A 27205-nucleotide genomic window follows, 5' to 3' on the forward strand; every position below is an offset into this window, starting at 1 on the left:
GGCGGGTGTTGAACAATGAGAACACATGGACACAGGGAGGGGAGCACTACGCACTGGGGTCAGTTGGGGGGAAACAGGGGAGGGACGGTGGGGGGTGGGGAGTAGGGGAGAGATAGCAAGGGGAGAGATGCCAGATGTAGGTGATGGGGAGGAAGGCAGCAAATCACACTGCCACGTGTGTACCTTTGCAACAATCTTGCATGTTCTTCACATGTACCCCAAAACCTAAAATGCAATAAAATAAGTAAATGGGAAAAAAAATAAAGCTAAAGGCATAACTTAATGAGTTAGAAAGCAGAAATGTGATAGAACTAGTAAAATAAACTTAAGCTAATTCTTTGAAGAAAAGAACCAACAAAATAGAGGAACCACTAGCTGACCTACGTTTCTAAAAGAAGGTACATATACAAAATAAATTATAAGGTCAAAGTAACCATCAAACCAGAGAGAATGTTTTAAACATCATTAGAAATAGTTTGACCAATTCAATGTGACAAGTTACAATACCCAGAAGAAATGAATCACTTTAACAGAAGATTCGATATACAAAATCTGACTCCAGAAGGGATAGAAAGTCTAAGGAGACTAATTACTATAGAAGAAATAAAGTTTCCAGAGAGCTCACCTGTAAGAACTCACCATATCCAGGTGGTTTCAAAGGGGGAATTTTACCAATATTTTACATTTTAAAGATCAAATAATCCCCATGCTACTTGCACCTTCCAGGACAGAAAAAAAAAAAAAAAAAGAAAAACTTCCAAACTGTTTTTGTAATGAATGTTTAACACTGATTTAAAAAAAAAAAAAGCATGACGAAACTACACAAAGCACAAATTTGACACCAAACTTTCTTATGAATTTTGATGCAAAAATGACAATAATCTTCATTCCTATTAAAAGTACTTAATAATTCAAAAATTCCTATAAACTTTGTAACACGAATGAATATACAGAAATAAGGAAATGGTACTCATGACTGATACTATTTTTAGAAGACATTACAGGTGTCATCCAGTGCCACTAGATAAGAAAAATATATTTTAGACACTTAGGGATAGAAAGGAAAAGGTATAACAATCTCTATTTGCCGACAATATGATTGTATACTAGCAAACCCTACTGGCTTCCTACTATATTTATATATGTATTTATATGTTCATAAACATATATATAATGTATATATGTATATGTATGCATATATGTGTATTTACAGGTACACATACAAATACATATATAAATACAAATAATATATGTATATATTATATAATGTATTTAAAAATATATTTATATATTATAGCTATATATTTATATAATATATATTTTCATATACTTATATATATCTATATTAAGTAGCTAGGCATAATCATTTTTTAACCCTGTACATGGCATCCAACAGGCATAATTGTAAAAATTTATGCAAAATATATATAAGGATACTTGAAAATAATTCTGAAAGGCACAAAGAATATTTACCAAATGAAAAGGCACACCTTGGTCTTAGATGGGAAGACTCAACGTGCTAAAGATGTCAGAACTTCCTAATTCAATTTATATTTAACACAATTTTAATAAAATTACCAACAAATTTCCTATAGAATTAAACAAGTTAATTCTAAAAGTTACATCGTAAAAGAAACAAAGAAGAATCCATGGTAAAACTCTGAAAAATCTAAGGGTAAAGTTTGGTGGGATAGCATGGCCAGAATTAAAACAATGTGCACCTATGTAAACAAAGCTACATGACATTGATCCATAAACAGATAAACAAAACTTAGTAGACATTTAACATGTTAGAAAAAGACAAGACTATAGAGAAATTTAGTATGTAATTAAGGATACATCTCAAATCACTTGAGAAACACTGACTTTTGAATAAATAGTGTTGAGACAACCGAATAGTCATTTGGAAAAATATAAAAGCCATTCTTTATTGCATACTGTATGTGAAGAGAAATTCCAAATGGACCCCTAGTATGTAAGAGTAAAAATTACTAGAAGAAGACATAAGTGAATGTAATTATAACTTGGGGGGCAGGGAACCCCTTTCTATGACCGCAACATATGTGACAGTGTTCCAGTAACATTTAATTTATAAAAATGTAAGGGAGCCATATTTGGTAAGCAGGCTACAGCATGCCAACCCCTGCTATGAGGCCAACTTCCATTTACAGAAACACTGAGGATAGAGAAAAAAGTTAAATGACACCACAAGGAAGCAGTCAGATATATCCAGATAGCTACAAAACAACTGCCCTAGTATCCACAGAAGCTGGAGAAAATATTAAGTGGAAATTGTTATAAATTCAAATAGACAGATATTAATTACCAACTCTACTATATGGAGCTTGTTTGGACTCTGAATTGAATAAATCAACTCTAAACAGATATTATTGATGTAGAAAAGAGTTGGTTTTTAGATGACATCAAGGAATTATTATAAGTTTATTTGGTATGACAATAACATTGTGATTATCAAGAAATTTTTGTTTGGAAATGCATACTGATGCATGATATTTAGGATTTGTCTTTAAAAATGTTAGCCAAAAATAAACAAAGAAAAAGGACAAGATGAAATGAGATTAATGGATTAAGTAATGGGACAAAATTTTAATAACTACTAAATTTGTATTATGGACAGATAAGAGTTCTTTGTATTATTCTCTCATTATTTCATTTTGAAAAATTCATAATATTTTGGTTTAAAAAGTTCCCTTTCATGCTGTTGCTATCAAGAACTAGAACCCCACTGTTTTCCTCACTGACAAATACCTCAAAGAGCTGGTTTATAGTTCCTTTTTTCGAATATTGCATCTCCATTTTCTCCTTTATAAATTATACTTACATTTAATATATTATACTCAATTTTATTCCTCCTTTTTCTTTACTAAAAATGCTCCCTTTAGAAACAATGAGCTCCTGATTAACAAATCTCTAGTCCCTATTCCTGTCCACCTCTCTGGTATTTGACCCAATTCATCCTCCTTTTTCTTTTGAAAGACACTCTTCTTTTGGAACAAGAAACTTTGTACCTCTACTTCTCAAGAAACTGCCTTAATCCCAGGCTGGGACTCTTTTTCTACCTAAAATCCTGAAAAGTCAGCCTTTTAAGAGGTGTTTCCTCAGACTTTTGGACACCTTTTCTTTATTATCTTGAGTTAACTGTGGCGGTGGCTCTCAAATTTTTTATCTTCAGCTCTGATGTCTCTTCTGAGCTCCAACTTTCTGCCTGGAATAACCTTCAGGATGTCCTCTCTGAACTTTAAACCCAACATGTATAAGGAAAAACTTCTTGGAGTTGCTCAGCATCAACCTCTCTCCTGTCTTCCTAATCTCTGTCCACAGCATTGCCTTCCTTTCAGTCACCAAGGCCACAAATGTGGAAATCTTTCTTTCTACATTCCAAGCCACACCCACTCTGAATTAAGTAGGCTCTCAGGTTCTGCTTTCCTTAGAGGCTAAGGTGGCTCAACTGCACACAGTAGTGACACTTGTCATGATCACACTTGGAGATAGATAACCCTTTTCTTCTCAGGGGTCTGAAGGAGAAACCTAGATTCCTGAGTACCTGAGTATACTGAGCATGCAGTGTATTAGTCCATTTTCATGCTGCTAAGAAAGACATACCTGAGACTGGGTCATCTATTTATAAAGAAAAGAGGTTTAACGGACTCATAGTTCCACATGGATAGGGAGGCCTCACAATCATGGTGGAAGATGAAGGAGGAGCAAAGGGATGTCTTACATGGCAGCAGGCAAGAGAGACTGAGAGCCAAGTGAAAGGGAAAACCTCTTATAAAATCGTCAGGTCTTGTGAGACTTATTCACTACCAAGAGAACAGTATGAGAGAAACCACCCCATGATTCAATTACCTCCCACAACCGGTGGGAATTATGAGAGGGTACAATTCAAGATAAGATTTGGGTAGGGACACAGCAAATCATATCATGCAGTAAGCAACCTTCCCCTAACATCTGATCATGTTTGTTGCATCCCCTTCTCCAATGATGAAGTCATGATGGATCTTAGAATTGGCACAAATGGGGAATAGTAAATAAGTAAGCAAGTTAATAAATTGATTATCTGCTGTAGCGTAAGAATCAAAGACATGGAAGGTGTGTTTTCTATATCTCCTTTCTATTTGATAAAAGAACACACTAAGTGTATTAGTCAGGGTTCTCTAGAGGGACAGAACCAATAGGATATATATAAAGGGGAGTTTATTAAGCATTAACTTACATGGTCACAAGGTCGCACAATAGACTGTCTGCAAGCTGAGGGGCAAGGAGAGCCAGTCCAAGTCCCAACACTGAAGAACTTGGAGTTCGATGTTCAAGGGCAAGAAGCATTCAGCACAGGAGAAAGATGTAGGCTGGGAGGCTAGGCCAGTCTCGCCTTTCACGTTTTTCTGCCTGCTTTATATTCGCTGGCAGCTGATTAGATGGTGCCCACCAGATTAAGGGTGGCTCTGCCTTTCCCAGCCCATTGACTCAAATGTTAATCTCCTTTGGTAACACCCTCACAGACACACCCAGGATTAATACTTTGTATCCTTTGATCCAATCAAGTTGACACTCAGTCTTAACCATCACACTGAGAAATAGCAAATAAGAATATTAAATGACTTAATGAAGGTCTCTAAAAGCATCAAAAGAGAAACTTCATCTTTTTTCTTATATTAGGAGCCCACAGGGAGAAGTCAATTATACCAAGGTAGAGATTAGAACTTAATTATAGACCATTAAGGGCACATACCATGACACTAAAAATATACACAGACTAATTCCATTGACTTTTAAGCCAAACTTCTATTCACTCATCAAATTAAGAACTGATGGGCCAGGTGCGGTGGCTCACGCCATAATCTTAGCACTTTGGGAGGCTAAGGCGGGCAGATCACTGGAGCTCATGAGTTCCAGACCAGCCTGGCCAACACGGCAAAACCTTGTCTCTTCTAAAAATACAAAAATTAGCCATGCATGATGATGTATGCCTGTAATCCCAGCTACTTGGTAGGCTGAGACACAAGTATCCCTTGAACCTGGGGGGCAGAAATTGCAGTGAGCCAAGACTACCCAACTGCACTCCTGTCTAGGTGACAGAGGAAGATCCTGTCTCAAAAACAAAACAAAACAAAACAAAAAAAAGAAGAGAAAAAGAAAAAAAAGAAATGTTGTCATAGGAAGACATCCAAGCAGTACTAACACATTGGCATTGGTAATATTTCAGAGATGTACAAACTGGCCTTGTCCACCTTGATAGACCTCTGCCAACACCCTCTACTTTCCCCCTGCCAGCTCAAAAGAACCAAAATATGGAATGATCTTGCTTTTAGAGTTGTATAGATTACAGTATGCTTCCAGGCAGGATAAATGTATAATGAGTATAGTTATACTAAATACTCTGCATGGAAAAATGTCAATAATGATTTTATAAATGCATGCAAGCATAAACCAGGGATTGGTTTTCACTCAGAATCCATAGCCATTAGAAAGTGATGGAGGAAGATACACTAGACGTGAGTGACGAGAGGCTGGTGAGGGACTGCTTAGAATGCCCTGCTTTTGAGTACATTCACTTGTATATTCATATTACACTACCACTCAATGGTAAACTCCTTGAGGGCAGGCATGCCTCTTACACATCTCTTTTTTTGTGTGTCCTCCAGTGTCATGCAGCACCCTTGGATATGCTGGTACTTAGTAAATACCTATTGAGCTAGGTTAAACTGAATCCTAACTAACACAAACTTGAAAGTGGCCAATCCCCACTTAAGCTGGATTTTAGGGGCACCCATTAAAACAAATGAGGATATTTCTAATACCAACATGGAGAGGTGGCGGTAATAAACACAGGTGTCAGAGTGGGATTACTTGACTGTCCCTGCAGTCTTAAATAATAGAAGAATATTTTTAAGTTAAATTGTCAAAAGTATTATTTTGATTATACTTCAATCAATTCAGTTAATAATAAATGGTGAATAAAACATAGTATCGTGTGTAAAAATGTTAAGAAGAGTCAAGTTAACCTCCTACACAGGATTAATACTTTGGTTGGGCTCATGCCTTTCCCTCTGGAATAACTTTACATTGAGTGGATCCTTACTGCTTACAGGCTTAAGTCTCTTAATAAACTTGTGGCTTAGCACATTTTACAATATAGTGCTGCTTAATTGCTTTTGTTTTTAAGGAGAAACTTTACTTTGATTTGTTTTTTAACTTTTATTCCAATAGAACCCTTTCAAGCACTTTGACAACTGATAATCTTGTTGATCAAAGTAACTTTTCCTGGAATTCCAATATGTATGTGTATGTTTGTGCCTGTGTTTAACACCTTTTTTGAGATATAGTTCAGGTATCATTGAATTAGCTTATTTAAAGTGCATAATTCCACTGGTTTCTATTCCAATGGATATTTTGATTCATCTTCAATAAGAAGTAGCAATCATAATGGTAGTTTGGCTCCCTTCTCCCTTCCTTTGGTCTTAGTTTTTCTCCTTTACAGCTTACAGTTTTGTATTCCCAGGATTGGGCACTAAACCAAAGACGTTTAAGAATCAGTCAAGTGGTATCTGCAGCTGAGCAATTGAAGGCTCAGAACCAGAAAGAATAACGGATCTGGGGTTGGAATATAAACTAGCAAAACTCTTTCCTATCTGTATTCTCACACATTGAATGAAACATTGTTTAGAAGACAACTCAGAACAGGGTCCTATACATTAAAGCAGTTAAGTAAGCGTTGGCTTACTTTTTCTTTTTCTGTTTTCACTCAATTCCATACAATAGAGTGGAAAAAAAAAAAGGTCATGAACAAAGTTCTTGAGGTATGAATGGAGCCAAGAGGCATGCAAACCCTTCAAGGGCCCAGGGCCTACACGGTCCTGGAAAGCGATGATGGAATCCAGCAAAGCTGACAGTATTCCTGAAACCATCTCCTGCCCAGGACTGACCTTGCTGAAAGGATCGTTCACTGTTCCTCTCACCCCTAAAACCCGCTCCCCCAGCTACTATAATGTGAGCGGTCTTCCTCTGAGAGTAGCACACAGTTTTTCGGAGGGGAGAATTTGAAAAGGAAACACAAAAGGAGATCCTACTCTTCATGCCGCAAAAGCACATGTAGATGAATTCAACTCATTTCAGAACTTTTTTATAAATTCTTCCAAGTAAAAAGCCTGCTAAGAATTTACCTGAAGTTTTACACTGGAAAAAAAAAAAAAAAAGCTAATAAATACGTGGCTGGAAGCACTGATTTTTTTTTGCAAATTTTTATTTGCACAGATTTTTTCTGAAATATTTACAATAAATAACCTAAAATGAAAATGTTCTTGTTTGTAGAGAATGACTTTTTTTTCTATTTAAAATGAGTTTATCATTGGAAAACAATCTGCTATTTAGTAGAAGAGGCAAAGGTTCCTTCTGGTGCAACAACCTGTTTTTCTCTTAAGGAGGAGAATTTATTCCTATTTTATGTCTACGAGTAAAAGAACTTTCTGTTGTCCAATACTATTTCCTGCAGGCAGAGCCTCCTGATGCAGGAGTGATGGAAAGAACTAGAGCAACAACTCTCTGGCCAAAGGCTTAGTAGAGGGAATACTCTGCTTGTTGAATTGGTCCCTGCTTTTCAAATGGATGAATAGTTTTTTCTCTGAGAGTAAACAGGGGTCAAAAGAGAGTGCTTTGGCTTCACTGAGAAATCCGCAAATATTTCTCAGAATTTGTTAGTATGGATGGCGCCAGTAAAACGGCTCCTTAGAAACTGGATCATCTTACTGAACAGGCACTTTATATTGTTTCTTCTTACACCATTTCACTAACATCTCTAGTATCTCTTTGAAAGCAAAGAGACCCCACAAGGAATGAGTAGGATGAACACTTTTGCTCCTGTTTTCAGTCTATATTTTTCCATCATGAGCACTCAAGCAGGACTAAATGAAGAGAAGCATTCCTAGTAGACACAGAGGACATATTTTGTGTTTTCTACTGCCAAAACACACCAAAGGATTAGGTGCTAGAATGGAAAACAAGTTTTCTCCATTTCCTGATTACTTTCGCAGGCATTCCTAGTATCTTTAACTTTCCTCTTGTAAAATATACACACACATGGACACACACACCCCAAGAGAAATCACTGGGTTCTTTATACCTTATAATAACCTTTATTTCTTGGTTTTCACAGGAAGAGATGACTGCAGTAAGTGTTTGGAACTCACTGCTGCAGGATACAGGGAAGAACTGGAAATTGTGTGTAGGCTAAGCATGGCAAGGATAAAACTGGCCTATAAGTATATTACTAGGAAAGTTATAAACCAACAGAATCAATATTTCATGGGTTGTCATCAGGGAGTAAATCAAGCAATAATTCTTTTTAAATGGACACCAGACAGGAAATATATCCTCTGCTCACAAATGTGGGTTGGCAGCAGGTTTTTTTACTCCTATAATCACTAAACCCCATTTGCCAATACTAACATTTAAGCAATTACAAAGAAAGACTAGGGTAAATTCTAGCATCCTCCTGGTCTTGCAAGGAACTTACAAGATAGTCTTGTAAATGCCTAGATTTGCAACAATTTGAGAGAACAGGACATCATTATAATCAATTGAAAATGAAACTCAGTCTCTAGTTAGCAACATTGGTAATCCATGGGTTACAGGTCTCCTGCTGACTTCCAGCTAGCTTTCCTCTATCTCTATGAAAACAGCCTGTGGAGGCGGACGACCTTGCAGGCCTTCCAGAGGTAGTGTCACAATGCCTGAGATATCAGAAGAATGATGAACCTACCATCATCTGCCTCTTAGCTGTCAACCACTTAGCTTTGGAAGTTATAAATATCTGCCATTTGTTACCAAAAATGTTTACTATGTACAATGTGATGGGACAAGAGCAAAAGGGAGATCCAGGTGACATGTGCATCAGGGAGCTCTATTTTATTAAAGGTATTGGGAACCTGTAGGGAAAAGACATAAACAGTGTTTTCAGCTGTCACTCAAAAGCCATCTTCCACATGTGTAAAATCTCAGATGGGCTGTTGGTCACAATGTTTTACTGTTATGCATCTATCAATGTCATCAAAAGCAGTTATCCTCAAACACCAAGATGGTAATTAAATAATATTGAAATGTAATAATATTTAGTGCATGTTAATGATTAGAAAAGTAGATAATTTAAAAAATTATAGGTTATTTTTTAATCTTATGTTATTTGTAAATATTACTTATATTTAAATATAAATGTATATGTATTTTTACACATTACTCATCATTAACATATATCTAATGTATTAGTTTGTTCTTGTGCTGCTAATAAAGACATACTTGAGACTGGGTAATTTATAAAAGAAAGAGGTTTAATTGACTCACAGTTCCACATGGCTGGGGAGGCCTCATAAGCATGGCAGAAGGCAAGGAGGAGCAAAGTCACATCTTACATTGTGGCAGGCAAGAGAACTTGTGCAGGGGAACTCCCACTTATAAAACCATCAGATCTCATGAAACTTGTTCACTACCACATGAACAGTATGAGGAAAACAACTCACGTGATTCAATTATCTCCACCTGGCCTCACCCTTGACACCTAGGGATTATTACAATGTAAGGTGAGATTTGGGTGGGAACACAACCAAATCATATCATCTAATATTCTTACATGTAGTGAGACCTTAAGAATTTTACTTCATAAGGGGTTTTGTTATAGGAAAGATTAGGGCCTTTGCTTTTCCCCATTTGGAATTTCAAAGTCGCCTAACAGATTGGTGGCATATAAGCAGGTGTATAAGCACATACCAAATGCACTTATAAATTAAGAAAATCTTTCCAAAACATATAGATATTAATGTCTGCAAAGTTTTTAAAGGAATAAGCCAGGAATTGATGAGTAGTAATGCACAAGAAGTGAGCTGGATGAGAGTAACAGCTGCCATGACTACCAGAAGACGTAGATTCTTCTCCTGATTTAGCCGCAAGCCACCTGGATGACCTTGGCCAGTGCAATTAACAAACATTTGTTGGGTATCATGGAAGACTTCATAAACTGGAAATCACACAAGATGAACAAGAACTGGTTCCTGACCACAAGAAGTTTATGAGCTAGTAGGGAAGAGAAGACATCCAATTATAACTAAAATGGCAGAATGAGGATAATAAAAAGAAGAGCAAACCAACCACAATAGGAGCTTAGAACTAAGAGTAGAGAGAAAAGCCATATATATATATATATATATATATATATATATATACACACACACACACACACACACACACACACACACATATAAAGGCTGAAGAGAATAAAGTTTGAAGGAAGGTTTTATAAAAAGAGGGCACATGAAATGAGCCTTACAGGTGGATATGCTTTTGATAAGGAAACCTAATGGTGGCAGGTCACTCAGAAGCAATGGAAGAGAAATTTGAACATGTGAAGTTCTGAATTTGGCCACCAGGTGTTTTTAGCCTAGACAAGAGCTCACTGGGTCACCTATGACTCTTCAGAAATTTGTGTTTGAGATACTTGTGATAGAAATTCATGATTATCAAGATAAGAAGTCTACACAGTATTTTCTTTTTTCTTTTCTTTTTTTTTTTTTTTTGAGATGGAGTTTTGCTCCTGTTGCCCATGCTGGAGTGCAACGGCATGATCTTGGCTGACTGCAACCACCACCTCCCGGGTTCAAGCAATTCTTCTGCCTCAGCCCCCCGAATAGCTGTGATTATAGGCATGTGCCATCACACCTGGCTAATTTTGGATTTTTAGTAGAGACGGGTTTTCTCCATGTTAAGAATTGAAAGAGCCACTGAAAGGTGAGTCAGATAGCATCATGATCACAGCTGTGCTTAGAAAGTCATCTCCAGCAGTGCTACGGGAAATGGACTGAAAGAAAAAGGGGCAGGACCAAGAAAGTGAGTCAGTGGTGCAGAAGCAAGGAATCTGGGGCAGAGACAACCAGGACCTGTGCCATGCAGAAGAATGGGGATAGAGGAGAGGTCTGGATTCAAAGTGGTTCATAAGATGACTTGATAGTTGACTGGATAATTTGGTGAGGGAGAGGGTATAATCCATGGGTAATGTAAACCTTCTGGCTTTAGTGTCTAGGTGAATGTTGATGTCACCAAGACAGAAAGTAAAAGAAAAGGAACAGACTTGTTGAGGAAGATAAGGTGTTCAATTTAAAGCATGGTGTGTCTGAGGAGCTTATAGAACACTGAGTTGGAAAAGCTTAGAGTGATGATTCTTAACCAGGGACAATTTTGCCTCCCCCACCACCTGACACAACAGAAGATACTTAGAAATGTTTGGGGGCATTGTTGGTTATCATAACTGGAGGAAGTGGAGGTTGCTGCTGGCATCTAGCTGGTAGAGTCCAGGGATGCTGCTAAACATCCCAAAATGCAAAAGACAGCCCCTTGTATTAGTCTGTTCTCAAGCTGCTAATAAAGACATATGCAAAACTGGGTAATTTATAAAGAAAAAGGTTTAATGGACTCACAGTTCACATGGCTGGAAAGGCCTCACAATCATGGTGGAATAAGGAGCAAAGTCACATCTTACATGGCAACAGGCAAGAGAGAGAGCATGTGCAGGGAAGCTCCCTTTTATAAAACTATCAGATCTCATAAGACATTCACTATCATAAGAACAGCAAGGGAAAGGCCTGCCCTCATGATTCAATTACCTCCCACTGGGTCCCTCCCATGACACATGGGAATGATGGGAGCTACAATTTGAGATTTGTATCATATCACCCCTCAACCAAGGAAGAATCATATCAGCCCTCAACCGAGAAAGATCTGGCCCAAAATGTCAATAGCAAAGAGATCGACAAATCCTGGTCTAGAAGGAATTAAAACTTCCAATCTAAAGTTTTAGAAAGTAGAAATGAATAGGCTTAAGAACTTTTAGTCATTCATACATCTGTGAGAGATGGGGAAGAAAATTAGCCACCACTGGAGTATACAGAAAAGAAACAGAAGGCTGTAGCTGATAAAATTCTAGGCCATATCATCTCATTGGCAATATGAGTTTGTTAGGTACAGTAATGTCAAACATCTTTACATATTCAAAATGCAATTATTTGATGACTGTTCTCAAGCAGGTGTGTATGCAGAAGACAGATATGATCACCACACATTGTATGTATCAAAATATCACTATGTACCCCATGAATCTGCACAATTGTGTCAATGTTTTAAAAACAATTAAATTTAAAAAAAAGAAGATAGATACAGATGAGGATGGAAATCAAGGAGCAAATGAGTTATGAATGCCCAAAAACCTAAACATGGTAGATATATTCCAGGCAATAGGCAGGGAAATATTACTTGCGGTCTAATATTTTCATCTGCAAACTTTATATAACTTGGTTACAAACCCACAATGCTATAAGGCAAAAAAAAAAAAAAAAGAGGATAGGAGGAGGAAGAAAAGAGGAAAGCAAAGGAAAAGAGAAGAGAAACAAGATAGGAAAAAATGGCAAGGAAAACAAGGAATGTAAAGGAAAGAACAGAGTGAAGGCATCCTCTAGAAGGCTGACAGAATACATTGTGAGTACAGTTCTAAGGAATAAGACTAGTGGCCATTCTTGATAATTTTGTGAAACTGTGATATCAAAATATATTCTACAGACAGCAAAATCTGCTTCTTGAACCATATCACCACTGTTTTTCAAAAGCTGTGTTAACACAAAAAGACAAAACAATAACCAACACCTTGAACAATTCTCCGGTAGTTAAATAAATTTTGCTGCAACTCTGCTCCAGGCACTTGGCAAGTGTAGAAAGACAGTGAAATGCTCTGAAGTAAAGGATCATGCAGAGATGCGCTGTGGGCCACCTGGCAGCCTTAGACTGCTGGGCACAAAGGCAAAAATAGGATTGCAAGAAACAACAAAATCATTCTTTTCTTGTCCAAAATGTTATGTAGCCCACAAAGACAAGATTTACCTGGAAAACAGAATGCTGTGGCAGCAAACCAAAGTAGGCATCACCGAACATGAAAGAGTGGAAAGATCATGTGCCCAGGACAGGAGGTATAGAGCATACCAGAGCCAGAAAGATCTTGAATTTGAACTCTGGTTCCACCATTAGCGAGTTTTCTGCTTTTTGCAAGTAGCAGGATGTCTCTGCGACTTATTTTTCTTTCTCGTAAAATGTGGATGATGAAATTCCTGTCTCCTAGGAGTCTGGTGATTTAGTCTGGTGATTAAATGAGACAATGTATGTAAAGCATTTAACATAGCAGCTGGTGCAGGGTGGAGGCTCTATCAGTGGCAGCTGCTATTAAGTAATATGTAAATTCTATTGCTCCAAGCAATGATTGAAAAAAAAATGGCACCCACATTCTGAGGCAACCCCAGAATGGTATGTTAAAAAAGGTAACATATTTTAAAACTAAAATGAATTTTTCTACTTGTAAGTAACCTTCAGAACTCTCTGGTCAAATTTCCTCATTTTGCTGATGGGAAAATTGGAGAAGAAAATGAACATGTTATTGTGGCTTGAATGTACAAGAAGCAAAAATAGATTTTAATTAAAGAGAGATTATATTATTTTTATGTGACACAAGTTGAAGATGGAGTTAGAAAATTACCATTCATGATGAGTGTGTGTTTGTGTGTGTGTGTGTGCGTGTGTGTGTATCAGAAATAATAGAGTTCTTCTGAGGCGATGTCTAACAGAAAGTTATCCTTAGCTTTCCGTGAATTTGACTAACCTAATCATCCCCAGTGCACCCATTTGTCAAGTAAACATACCTAATAAAGTTCTCTGAAGCTTCACAGAGGGATGAATAAAATCATTTCTGAATGAACTGATGATCATAAAGAACATGCTTCTCCTAAGCTGCAGCCAGGTCACTTACCTGTCCAAGAGCAAGTTAGGAGCAAACAGGAGTTTCCCTGGGTGCTCCATGGAGCGCCAGACGAGACCAATCATCAGGATCTCTAGCCAGGCACATTCTAGAAGGTGGACCTGATCATGGAGGGTCAAATCCACAAAGCCTGAAAACAAGCAAGAAAAACCCTGCTGACTCAAATGAAAAAGACTCATTACTAGTGAAATTAATGCAACAGAGATTTGAACGGACAAGGTCTATTGTCTACTAGATGGAGTAAATGCAATACAAACATATTTTTTAGTAAAGTCAAGTAATTATTTTTTAAATCTAGCTATCTCAATGAATTTCAATGTGGCATTAAGTTTCTTGGTGCCATAGTGTTACATCTACAGAAATGTACCAAATTGAGCAACACACTTAGCATTCTATATAGAGTTATACTCAGTGTGAAAACTTGTGTGCATTCTACTTAGTCACTTCTGATAGCACTCTGTGACTGTTCCTCATTTCTGTTTGAGTAGAAGATGCTAAGGTGCAAGAAATTTAAATTACTTGCCTTAGACCAAACAGGAATTGGAGCACAGGCAGAATGAAAGTCACTAAATTTCTATTTCTTTGCTTTATCCCTAAGCCACACTCATTTTCTGTAACATGTACAAGAAAGATTCATAAAACACCGTATATAAATAAATCACTTGGGAGAATGAGTCAGATGAAAAAAAAGGTGACATTATGATTACTTAGGGTAATAACCACTAAAATGTGTGCTTGTTTTCTAATGATGAACTAAGAGATTAAAGCTTTTTCCAATCATTAACTGATATTATTGTGGTTAACTAATAATAATAATGAGGAGGAAGGAAAAAAAGAAGGAAGAAGGAAGAACAAAAGGAAAAGGAAGAAGAAGACAAGGAGGAAGAAGAGTTTGTTGAACCCTTACTATGGGTTAGAAGCAATCCTAATATTTCTTGTGCACAATTATTTATGAATGCAACAACCTGAAGAGGTAGGAACTGATATGGCCATTGTACAGATAAGAAGACAGATGCTCAGAGAGCTGATTTGTCTGTTGAAGCCAAAACATGTGCCTTGACCACAGTGGACACTATCTCTTCTGAGCTCCACTTAATTCGAGAATTTGGATCAAGTGACTAAATAAATCACACACCACACACATTAAGATATGTCAGAGTGACAGGGACAATAAATGAATCAAGTATCCATAAAGATTGCACCTTCCAAGTCAGTCCCCTATTCTTTTGCCCTAAGGCATCCCCCCATAGTCTATTTTCCTTCTTTCTCTATTTGCCCTCAACCCTTTCTTCTCTCTTATCCATGAGAATGGCTCTAGAATCCCACTGAGCGTATGTGTGTGCTTGTTCTTTTTTCTCTCACAAATATTACACTATTTGCTATTACTCTATTAGCTATATTTGTGTTGATAGAAAAGACAAGATGGAATTTTGCTTTCCTTTAACAGTCAAGTATGAATGGTCTGCCTACAGGATGTTTCTTCTTGTGGGTCTTGGAGGTAACAAAAACTCAGCATGATAAACAGGTAGTTATCATTTCTTACATGCTTAAGTATCATCTTTCAGATAATTGTTATATCCAAATACGTAATGATCCACATAGGGAAACCAAAGCTAGAGACAGACCTCAAAGTCTACACTCCCTCTCTTTTCATCATTTCATAATCAAAGTTCATCAATTCTTTGAGGTTACTATAATTTTCTCCTTTTCATTGCCACTGTTGACACACTAATTTAGTTCCTAACACTCTCTTACCTTTTTGCCTGACTTGTTTAACTCAGCATAATTATTTTAAGATTTATCCATGTGGTTGCATGTATGAACAGTTGATTCTTTTTATTGCTAAATGGTATTCCATTGCATGGATATATCCCATAAATGAATATAATGTATCCTTTCATTGGACATTCGGATTGTTTCTAGTTTTTGGCTGTTACAAATAAAGCTGCTACAAGCAATTTTTATACAAGTTTTTGTATGGACATATGCTTTTATTTCTCTTGATTAAATACATAAGAGTAGGATATCTGGATATATTATGCCAGGTGTATATTTAACTTTTTAAGAAACTGTCAAACTGTTTTCAAAGTGGTTGTGCCATTTACATTCTGACCAGCAATACATGAAAGCACCAGTTGCTCTACATCTTCACCAATGCTTGGTATGGTCAGTCTTTTAAATTTTATACATTTGGCCAGGTGCAGTGGCTCATGCCTGTAATCCCAGCACTTTGGGAGACCGAGGTGGATGGATCACCTGAGGTCAGGAGTTCAAGACCAGCCTGATCAACATGGAGAAACATTGTCTCTACTAAAAATACAAAAAATCAGCTGGGCCTGGTGGCACATGCCTATAATCCCAGCTACTAGGGAGGCTGAGGCAGGAGAATTGCTTAAACCTGGGAAGCAGAGGTTGTGATGAGCTGAGATCATGCCACCACACTCCAGCCTGGGCAGCAAGAAAAACTCCATCTCAAAAAAAAAAAAAAAAAAGAGAGAGAAAATTTATACATTATAATAGATATACAGAGGTATCACACTGGCACTGTGGTTTTATGTGCATTTTCTTAATGATTAATAATGTTGCACATCTTCTCATGTGTTTTCTAACAGATCATTTTGCTATACTGTATTCAAATTAATTATGCATGTGTCTGTAAATTCTGCTAGGCCATATACACATTGTAAGCACAAGATGCATGATCCTGTCAAATTTTGCTTTTTGTAAAGTTTAAATTTATTGCACCTTCCACTACATCACTGAGCCATGCAAGGCTCATGATAGAATAGCCTGTCTCAGAGCAAGTGTCTTTCCATTGGAAAGAGTGGATTCCACTCATATAAAGCAGGATTCGGCATCTGGAAAAATGAGAAAGTGGGTGGCTTTGTTCATAAGAAAAAGTAAAAGATGAAAAAGCAATGATTTGTTTTCTAATCCCCAAAGGGTAAGGGCAGGGAGGGAACAGGCATCTCTACAGTGTACAGTGATTTACCTATGGAATGTACTGGGTCAGAGGGAACTTGCCTTGCTCTTGAGGAAACATGTCCTATGAAGCAGTAAATGCTCCTTTCTCAATACCCACAATCTAATAGGACAAACCAAACCCATTTTAGTTTAAGTCAGCAGTACTATAAATGAAAGCCCTCTGGGTTTCATTTATTAATTTCATAATTCTTTAAGATTTCACTCCAATCTTTCTTTTTCCTTTTTTAAATTATACTTTAAGTTCTGGGATACATGTGCAGAATGTGCAGGTTTGTTACATAGGTATACACATGCCATGGTGGTTTGCTGCACCTATCAACCCCTCATTTACATAATACTATCCCTCCCCTGGCCCCGCACTTCCACCCTAGATTTCACCCCAATCTTTTAGGTGAAGTCTCATAATAGTAACGTAAACTTACACTGTAAATTAAACTTATTTGCAGAAATGTTAACATTCAAAAGGGAGGCTTTTTATCTTCTCTCATGACATTTGCTATATGTAATATTGCCACCCATAAGGAAACCTATCCCACCTTATTTAAACCTCAATAACCTACATAAACCTCAAAAAGAATCACACATGATGAGATCTGGGGGTGTCTCATGAGTTCTCAGAACTGCAGTTGACCATGTAACCAATCAATATGGAAAACCAAAAGCCCTCTTTCTGATGGCAACTTTACATATTAAATGGAATTATAATTTTTAATTCCCACTTTACGGTTTCAGTATTATTTAGATCTGACAGTTTTAGTGGCCTTTTGGAAGCCAAAGAAGCTCCCCATAAGCACTTGTGCCACGTAAATAAGGCGATTATGAAATCTGTCTGAAGTATGTCTGTTGGTAATAGTTTTCAGTCGGAGGCCAGCAGGATTGCTTGATCCTTCTGTTGAAATGTTGTAGACCTCTCGAAAAGAGTCTATTTAATTATCTTTCCCAGCTGTGCATATTGTCTGCAGACAAGGGTTATTACATCTGTTGCACAGTGTGCTCTGCAAGTTCCTGGGTCAGGGTTGGGGGAGAGTGTCCAGGAAAGGTTATCAATCAACCTTCTCAATGAATGTGAAGACTATAAAAGATTATTAGATGGAGTGTCTCTCTTCTTTCAATATACTGGTCTCAACTTTACCACCCAGCAGCTAACTACCTTTTCAGCGTGGAATACATGTCCATGAGATGCCTACAGTTCATAACCAATGGAGAAAAATAATGTAATAAATCCCAAGCAAAATAATATTGGGCAAACTACAGATACACATCAAGTTTCAATCCCTTGGCTTATTTTCCTGATAAACAGGAAGAATGTTCTAATATGCAATTCCAAATGAATGTGCCATAGTCACTTAGAGGCATCCAAAAAGTAAATCCCATTCTCTCTTGAACACTCAAAAGTGTTGCCATTAATAAGGTGGGAGCTTAACGGCTGCTACGAAACATAAGGAAAGGTATCAGTGACAGATATTCTTGCAGGTGGCAAGTCAGTGGTGACTCATCCCCCATCACTTGAGGAACCCCTCCTTTTTTTTTTTTTTAGATGAATTCTCACTCTGTTGCCCAGGCTAGAGTGCAGTGCCATGATCTCAGCTCACTGCAACCTCCACCTCCCTGGTTTAAATGATTCTCCTGCCTCAGCCTCCAGAGTAGCTGGGACTACACCACATGCCACCACGCCCAGCTAATTTTTGTATTTTTAGTAGAGACAGGGTTTAACCATATTGGCCCGGCTGGTCTTGAATCCCTGACCTTGTAATCTGCCCCCCTCAGCCTCCCAAAGTGCTGGGATTATAGGCGTGAGCCACCACACCCGGATCTCCATCTTAATGACATGGGGGCAGTGGGCCTGTGGCCTTCATACAGGAGAGACAGAATGCATATTGAAAAAGTAATAGCAATAGTTTGATAAGACTAGGTGAAATCAGGTGCTTGGAAATCTCATTTAATAACATAATTTAAAAAAAAAAAAAAGCTAACTCAGGCTTTTTTTCCTAGTCTATATTCATAAGTCCCAGGAATAGAGTATCCAGAGAGGATATACTGAAAACAGAGAGAAATGCCTTAAAATTCTTACTCCTCATTCCCTGAATGAGCAGTAATGTAGCTAATAAAATTGAGGGGAGCCTCTTTTTATGGCAAAATTCACCCCTCCATCATAAACCAGCTCATAACTTCCAGCTTTATCACCAAGTTCAGACATCCCTGCCTTCTGCCTTCCTTTACACAGCCACAGTTTTTCCTCCAAGATGTGTTAACTTTGTATTGACTGTGAAAGGAGCTCATGGCATGTCCACCTCCCTGCCCCTGACCTCAAGAGATCCTGAGACCTCTTCTCCACTCTGCTCTGCTAGGGACTTCTTATAAATGGCCCAATTTGCCTTGGCATACAAAGAGATTCTTGAAGTCTCACCCTCCTTTACTGGGTGTAGCAAGGCTCTTAGAAACAATGCTGAAAAGTGTGCAGAGATCTTCAAGCAAAATAACTAATATAATCTAAATCCTTGTAAAGCTCCATACTCCCTTGGAGTAAAAGATAAATCAGAGTGACTCTTCAGTAGAGACATAAAAAAAACTATATTCCTACTTCCAGGGGATACAGTCTATGAAGATTCAAAGCAGAAACCCGGCAAAAGAAGAAAGGAACATTTCCCTGGGGATTGCTATTTACAAAAAGCTAGGTGGTTGGTTCCCTCAGTAGATTCACTGGAAAAAAAAATATATTGGTTTCCTGACCTTCAAAAGAGATAATCATTTTCTCAGTCATATGATGACTCCAATGTTCTCCAAAATGTCGGTTATGAAATTGCCTGTTGCATTTTTTTCTGTATTGCCTTTTTACTCAATAGACAAAGAGTTGAATAATTCACCTCTTTCCCTTTCAATGCCAAAGACTCAGTGCAAGAGTACAGTATGGGAAAAAATAAGAAATTATGGAAGTGAGATTGTGGCACAGTGATGGCCACAAGCTAAATAAAACTTTGGATTTCTGGGAGAAGCTTATAGAACATACAGTACCAGAAGAACTAGACTCCTGTTTAAATACCAAGCAGTCTTCATGGCCTATATTTTGTAATTTATTCTCTAAAAAATAGTAACTTAATGCCATACCATAGATCACAGGCCCTATTGTACCTGTTGTACAGTTCAAATGACTTTCCTTCTCTCCAAAAAGATTTTTAGACTTTCTTATATGCAGACATGCAGACTCATTAAAGCTATCATTCCCATTCTGTAATATTTTATCTTCAATAACAGCACAAACATTAGAAAAAATTTAAGGAAATAAGTTTAATCCATTTAAATAAAGAATGTCACAAACAACTCTTACCAAATAGATAGTACGATTAGAAAATAAATGCAGACAGGTGCAATGGCTCAGGCCTGTAATCCCAACACTTTGGGAGGTCAATCACCTGAGGTTGGGAGTTCAAGACCAGCCTGACCAACATGGAGAAACCCTGTCTCTACTAAAAATACAAAATTAGCTGGGTGTGGTGGCAGACAACCTGTGATCCCAGCTACTTGGGAGACTGAGGCAAGAGAATCACTTTAACTTGGGAGGCAGAAGTTGTGGTGAGTGGAGATCGTGCCATTGCACTCCAGCATGGGCAACAAGAGCGCATCCATCACCAAAATAAATGTTAATCGAATAATCATTTGTTTTGAAATATTGTGAATCTCAATGCTAGAAGAACATGAGCTTTCTCTTGAACCTGCCCTATGTCACCATCACTGTGACTATTCTGACTTTGCTCTGCTATAATAAGGGGGTATGAGCAGCCCTTACCCTGACCCCCATCCTATATCATACTATCCATGCAATGCTCTTATGCAGCTGCCATACTAAATAACCACCTTGCCAATATCAAGCTGACTCTTTCTTTCCTGAGGCTACAATAGCCCTCATCCTCAGGCCTGATGACTAGCCACTTCTAAATCCCAACATGGGACTTTTTGATTATCTGGAGGGCACACTCCCACCCGTCTCACAACAGAATGAGGAGGGCAGAAATCATGAAGCCATGAGCTGAAAAGACAAGAGGACCTGACTTTGAATTCTTCTGTGGTCTATAGGCAATTATTTAATAACCCTGAAAGCATTTCCTATCTGTAAAATGCAGACGGACTAACCTACCACTTAGGGTTACTGTAAAAACTAAGGGCTTAGCAGATGTCCCAGAATGCCATGGTAGCTACTCAATAAATATTAATTCTATTCTCTGCTTCATCCCAACAGGCTGCAGTTTCTGCCCAACGGAAGAAAGCATTGCTTTTGCAAAACACCAAGAGAAATGCTTCATTTTAAAATATTTGAGGTTTATAACTTTAAACTTAAATTGGGCAATGGCAGTTTGTGCTTGCCCTAATTCATGATGTCATGTTGTGTTTTCTGTTTATGTTTTTCTTTTCATTTATATATAAAAATAACCTAATAAAAAGGATAAAAGGCTTCCTGGACCTCAAACAGCCCTAAAAAACAACATTTTTCATTATTTAAAAGTGGAGGGGAAAAGAGCATGTGGATTATATTTTGCCTAAAATACATGTGCAAAGAAATGAAAAAAAGAAAGCACGTTTTAGGTTTTATTACACTCCAAGCATTTCAAGATGTTTAGCATGTCCAGAATGCAGCTGTCTTCGTACATCCCCAGTTAGAAATAGTTGATGGTTTTCTGCTGAACCCAGCAACCCTCCACACTGTGTTTGCTGCTATTTGCCTTGGGATAGACAGAACAAAACTTGCCTTGTAGTGACTACTTGCCTTGGGAAACAAAGTGGTGTTCTTCGGGCAAAGACTATGCAATAAATACCAGTGGTAAGTTTAAAAAAAAAAAAAAAAAAAAACCCTAAATTCATTTGAGAAAAAAATTGAAGAATTTAGTCCAGAAGTTTTACAATAAACAAAGATACTGCTTCTTAAAATAAATGATGTATGCCTCAAATAAATATCCCATATTAAGATGACCATTTCTTGAAAGAAGTACGGATGATGAAAGTCACGATATCTATCTAAATCTGCAAATTTCCAGCCTTGACTGTGCAATCTGATAATAGAACCATGTATTATTACTTTATGTAATCTAATGAAGACATTTATGACATTGTCCATGCCTTCAGAACAATGCAACAGATCATACATCTTACTGTGAGATTTTTTTTTTTACATATACAGATTCAAAGGTGACATTTCCGTAGTATATCCCAACTAAAAGCCAACAGTATTGTTTGTGATAATTCTGCTTCTTCCTCACTTTTTCTAAATGGAGAAGAAAAACCAATAGCGGGCCTTCAGTATTTTATGGACCTCTCTCTTATAATGCATACATGAGGTATAAACTACACGGTGAAGACTGTCTTTCCTTTGCCAAGACCTTAAGTACAATGAGTGACTAACTCATTGCAGACCAATCATTAAGAAAAGAAATCTAAAGACAAAACTGGTTTCAGGTCTGCTCAACTGTTGCTTGGCTTTCAACTTCAACCTAAGTTACCACACTCCTCATAATGCTCCTTTGAAAAAATATTGGTCTTAACCACAGAACTACATTCAAACTCTGTACCTATGCAACAATCCTGCATGATCTGAACATGTACTCCAGAACCTAAAGTACAATAAAAAAATTAAAACGAAAATTCTTTAGCAGCTTTTACCCTCTCTGGACATCAGCCCATGTGTACAGTTTAGTCATCCTGTGTGTTTGCATGTGTAATATATTGTAGTTACATCCTACTTACCCACTTGTATTTGATTATTTTTACACATCAACATAGAGAACATAAAAGCAGTGTATGAACTTCTCTATTTAGAAAGAAAGATGAAGCTCATAAAGCTCCTCAAGAAATTAAGGTTTAGAATTATAGATTGCAGCATATGTAAAATAACTATAATACAAAGAGAAAAATTATTCTTGACTTTAAATGTAAATTTTATGAAATATTTCCCATAATCTTTATTCATCAATGTAGTTTACCACATAGCTTTTAATGGCTATATATATATATACATTTTTTCAAAGCTGGATATATATTAATTCTTATTACAGTATATAAAAACTTTTAAAATACTGGGTATATTCCTTTAAAAATATATGGCCTCACTTTTTGTGGGAAGTTGCTATGAGAAAATGTCATTTGTATCTTTGGCAAAGGGGAGTATGCTGATATTAAGCAGAATCTCTCCTGTAAGCATTCATTTATTTGGCAAATTTCTCTCCAAATTTAGTAACAAGAAAAGCTTTTCCTCTCCTAAATAATTTACACTCTTATTTGTTACCTAAGAAGAATGATGAAGATATTTACAAACTTAATGCAGCCCCACCATCAGGAAGCACAGGTGTTAATAAAATGTTCAAATGTAATCACAATTTTACCTGTTTCATGGGGAAAATGATTGCCTCATTCCTTTTTTCTGAATCTCACTCTTGACCGTATTATTAAATTACTAGGTACCTCATATGAGACTTTGCAAAGTAGACAGACAAATAAGTCATTAAAATATGTATATTTGTTTTCACATACACACACAGACACAGGCACACACACATATTACCCTTTTTTTTTCTCCATTTAACAACAAGTAAGTTGTCTGATGACAGGTGTGGAAGGAGTTTGTCAGGAGAAAAGAATTAATCTCACAGCTCTATCTGACTCCAGAAAGAAAAACAAGTCAAGACTTTCAGATTTGAGGATTAGACTTGGGGATCACAAAAAAAAATATCCCTTAGAGAAAACAAAGCAGATGGCAATTCTACCTTGTTACCAACCCCATCTGTATTACACTCAGAGCCTTGGTTTATGAAGAGATGGTTGTCATGACAATAAGCATCTGAGAAGAGTTCTGGAGAAGCTGACGGATTTAAGAGTATCTCCCAGCTTCCCAATTTTCCAAACACACACACAAAAACCCATCCCCACCTCATCCCCAAATAAACAATTCTATTACTTCTCGTATTTGCTACAATTATTCTATGTAGATATTACAAAATTTTGCACTCTCTCTTAGGAAAATCTCCTGGGAGTGACAGAGCATATCCTTACTCTGATATAGCACAGCTTGAAGTAAACTAGTCTTTTATTTTTGTTCAGCAAAGGCAACTGTATTAACTACAGCTTCTTCTTCTTCTTTTTTTTTTTTTTCCTTACACGCTCAGAAAGAAATCAATTTCAGCTTAAATGAGAAAGGGGAAAAAAGTAAAAGAAATTATTTTTCAGTTTCTGAGAGTAGATTGCAAACTAAAGAAGGGAAAAAATTAATAAACTATGAAGTGAAGTACTTAAGACTGCCCTTTTAAGTGCTTGTCAAATGGACAGGAAGGACAGCCACTGTGGAGTGATTCCAAGTTACCTGACAAAGAGCACAGACCGGCTGCATCCGAAAAGTCAACAAGCACTTGTACCTTGGAACATACATTCTTTCCATCGACCTAGAAGCAGACCTACAGAGCATTTCAAATACTATTGTCATCAGTCTACATTTTCCAGATAACTGTATGCTCCTGGTAAACACTACAAATATCATCAAAACAAAGACAAAGAGGAAAGTAGACAGTCTCTTTTTTAGACAAGTCTCCAAACCGCATGGATAAGGATAGCTGCCTCCCATCTCCACCCAGCACAAGACCCTACATGAAGCCAAAATTGATGACAATACTGTCATTTTAATGAGATATTCCTCACACACACACACACACACACACACACACACACACACACACACACTTGATCTAAAATCTAGAGGAACACCTGTTGTTGCCAAGAACCCAGGGACTTATAGTTCTGGAATGTAGTCAGAGCAAAAAAAAAAAAGAGGCTTATATTCCCACTTTTTACAAGTCCAAAATGGGAGTTTTACAAGGTAAAATTTTCAAGAGGTTTCAGAAATGCTGAGTATCAAATCACATGACAATGCTTCAACTGAGAAGACCCAGGGCTCCATATACAGAAGGAATGGGCCCAGCCAATCTGGAGCCCTTTGGGGTCCAAGGGTCTCACAAGAACATGGGGGTTTATTTAGAAAAGACTTCTCCCTCCCTCCTGTTCTTTCTATAGTTCCCCACCTCCCACATTCATTCCATTATTCGACACAAGTTTCAGCAGCAAAGAGAGAGAGCAACAAACCAAAGAAAGGAGAAAAATTTATTTCAGCCTCTTCCACCCCACCTTTGAAGTCAGTGAGCACTGAACTTAAATATGCCATTCCAAAGAAGCGCTAAAAGGTGAAAGCCAGAAACTATTTTTCTTTAATCCATGGTGGATTCTTTTGCAAGCACAGTAGATCCTGCCAGGTCATTAAATGACCACTCTAAAAATAAAGTAGGTAGCTAGGTGCTACAGTTTGGATGTGGTTTGTCCCGGCCAAAAGTCTTGATGAAATTTAATTGCCTGTTACAATGTAACAGCATTGGGAGGTGAGGCCTTTAAGAAGTGATTAAGATGTTAAGATGTATTCATGGGGGGACGATCCAAGTTGGCCGTTTAAGAACAGCTCAGGATTGCAGCTCCCCGTGAAAGCGCAGAGGGTGAGTGGACGCCGCGTTTTTATTGCCCACAGACTAGGAAATTTCCGGGCGGAGGTGCTTCACGGTCGCCAGCGCGGCTGTTTCGGCCAGCGCCGCTGCTTTGCCCCTCGCGGCTGCTTTGTCGGCGCCCCGGAGCCGCGCTTCTCCGTACAAAATACACTGGTCCGGGGGCCCTTTTGGCTGGCGATTGGAGCCACGGGAAGTCGCCCGTACGCCGGCTCAAAAAGGGGACTGAGCAGAGAACCAGGACAGTAGATTCCAGGGGAAAAAAAACAAAAAAAAGCGCCACAAACCTCAGTGCCACTGTTTAAGCCAGCGCAGTGAGTGGCCGCAGGGGAAAACAAACAGACCCCGGCGCCTCTTCAACAGGCGACTGGAACACCAACTTAAAAAAGGCTCTGAGGCAGGGACCCAGGCGATCAGGCTCGGCTGGCCCCACCCCCACAAAAGAACAGCAACCAGAAACTCTGGATTGAGAATTTCACAGCAAGCGCAGCTGAACCTGGGACGGTCCAGCTCTGTGGGGGAGGGGCGTCCGCCATTAGCGAGGCAGCCCGCCGTTGCCAAGGCAACCCGCCATTGCTGAGGCAGCCCGCCGTTGCCAAGGCAACCCGCCACAGCAGAGACTCCGCCCCAACAGAGGCGGGCCACCATCGCCAAAGCAGTTCTAACTACACCCATATAAACAGGACTGCAGGGAAGTTCACTCGGCAGTGGGGCGGAGCCCACAGCAGCTCAGCAAAGCTGCTATAGACCGACAGTGACTAGGCTGCCTCCTTGCTGGACTGGACAGGTCTGAAGGAAAAAAAAAAAAAAGAAGGCGGCAGCATAACAGAAACTCATAAATAAAGCCCTAAATCCCTGGGACAGAGCACCTGGGAACAAAAAGCAGTTTATGAGTACTGCTACAGCAGACCTAAAAGTACCTGCCCAGCAGCTCTGAATGAACAACAACAGAGCTCGCAGCTCACCGTTTGAGCTCCTATAAAGAAGAGACCGTCTCCTCCAGCAGCTCCCTGACCCCTATATATCCAAAAAGACACCTCATAAAAGAGAGATCAGATTGACACTAGGCGGGTATCCTTCTGGAACAAAGATAGCAGAAGAAGAAAACTGGTAACAACCCTTGCTGTTCAGCAGCTGCTGCAGGTGAACCCCAGGCAAGCAGGGCCTGGAGTGAACCTCAGCAGACCTACAGCAGAGGGGCCAGACTGTCAGAAGGAAACCAAGAAACAGAAATAACCTCATCATCAACAAACAGAACGTCAATCTGAAAGATTTGAGACCCAATCTGAAAGCCAACAACCACAAAGTCAACAGGTGGATAAATCCTTAAAGATGGGAAGAAACCAGCGAAAAAAAGATGAAAACACCCGTAACCAGAACACCTTTCCTCCTAAAAGGGATCACAACTCCTCACCAGCAAGGGAACAAAGTTGGAGGGAGAACGAGTGTGATGAAATGACAGAATCAGAATTCAGAAGGTGGGTAGTAAGAAACTTCTGTGAACTTAAAGAACATGTTCTAACCAAATGCCAAGAAACTAAGAACCTTGAAAAAAGATTTGACGAAATGCTAACGAGAATGGACAAAATAGAAAGGAATATAAGTGAATTGATGGAGCTGAAAAACGCAACACGAGAACTTCGTGAAGCATGCACGAGTATCAACAGCCGAATTGACCAAGCAGAAGAAAGGATATCAGAGGTCGAAGATCAACTCAATGAAATAAAACGGGAAGGCAAGACTGAAGAAAAAAGGGTAAAAAGGAATGAACAAAGTCTCCAAGAAATGTGGGACTATGTGAAAAGTCCCACAATCTACGTTTGATAGGCGTACCCGAATG

The 27205-nt window shown here is 38.3% G+C and overlaps 1 protein-coding gene across 7 annotated transcripts in view; it reads right to left on the reverse strand.

Moving 5' to 3' along the window:
- Nucleotides 1-27205, reverse strand: part of ESR1 (estrogen receptor 1) — a 399499-nt gene that overhangs the window by 64583 nt on the left and 307711 nt on the right. For all 7 annotated transcript variants that reach the window (XM_032258797.1, XM_032258792.1, XM_032258794.1 and 4 more), the window contains one exon: nucleotides 13850-13988. In XM_032258797.1, coding sequence (XP_032114688.1) covers nucleotides 13850-13988 — 139 coding nt within the window. The remainder of the gene's footprint in view (nucleotides 1-13849; nucleotides 13989-27205) is intronic.

This window comes from Sapajus apella, unplaced genomic scaffold, assembly GCF_009761245.1.
Source record: "Sapajus apella isolate SASKATOON/1434 unplaced genomic scaffold, GSC_monkey_1.0 scaffold105, whole genome shotgun sequence".
Classification (NCBI taxonomy): domain Eukaryota; kingdom Metazoa; phylum Chordata; class Mammalia; order Primates; family Cebidae; genus Sapajus; species Sapajus apella.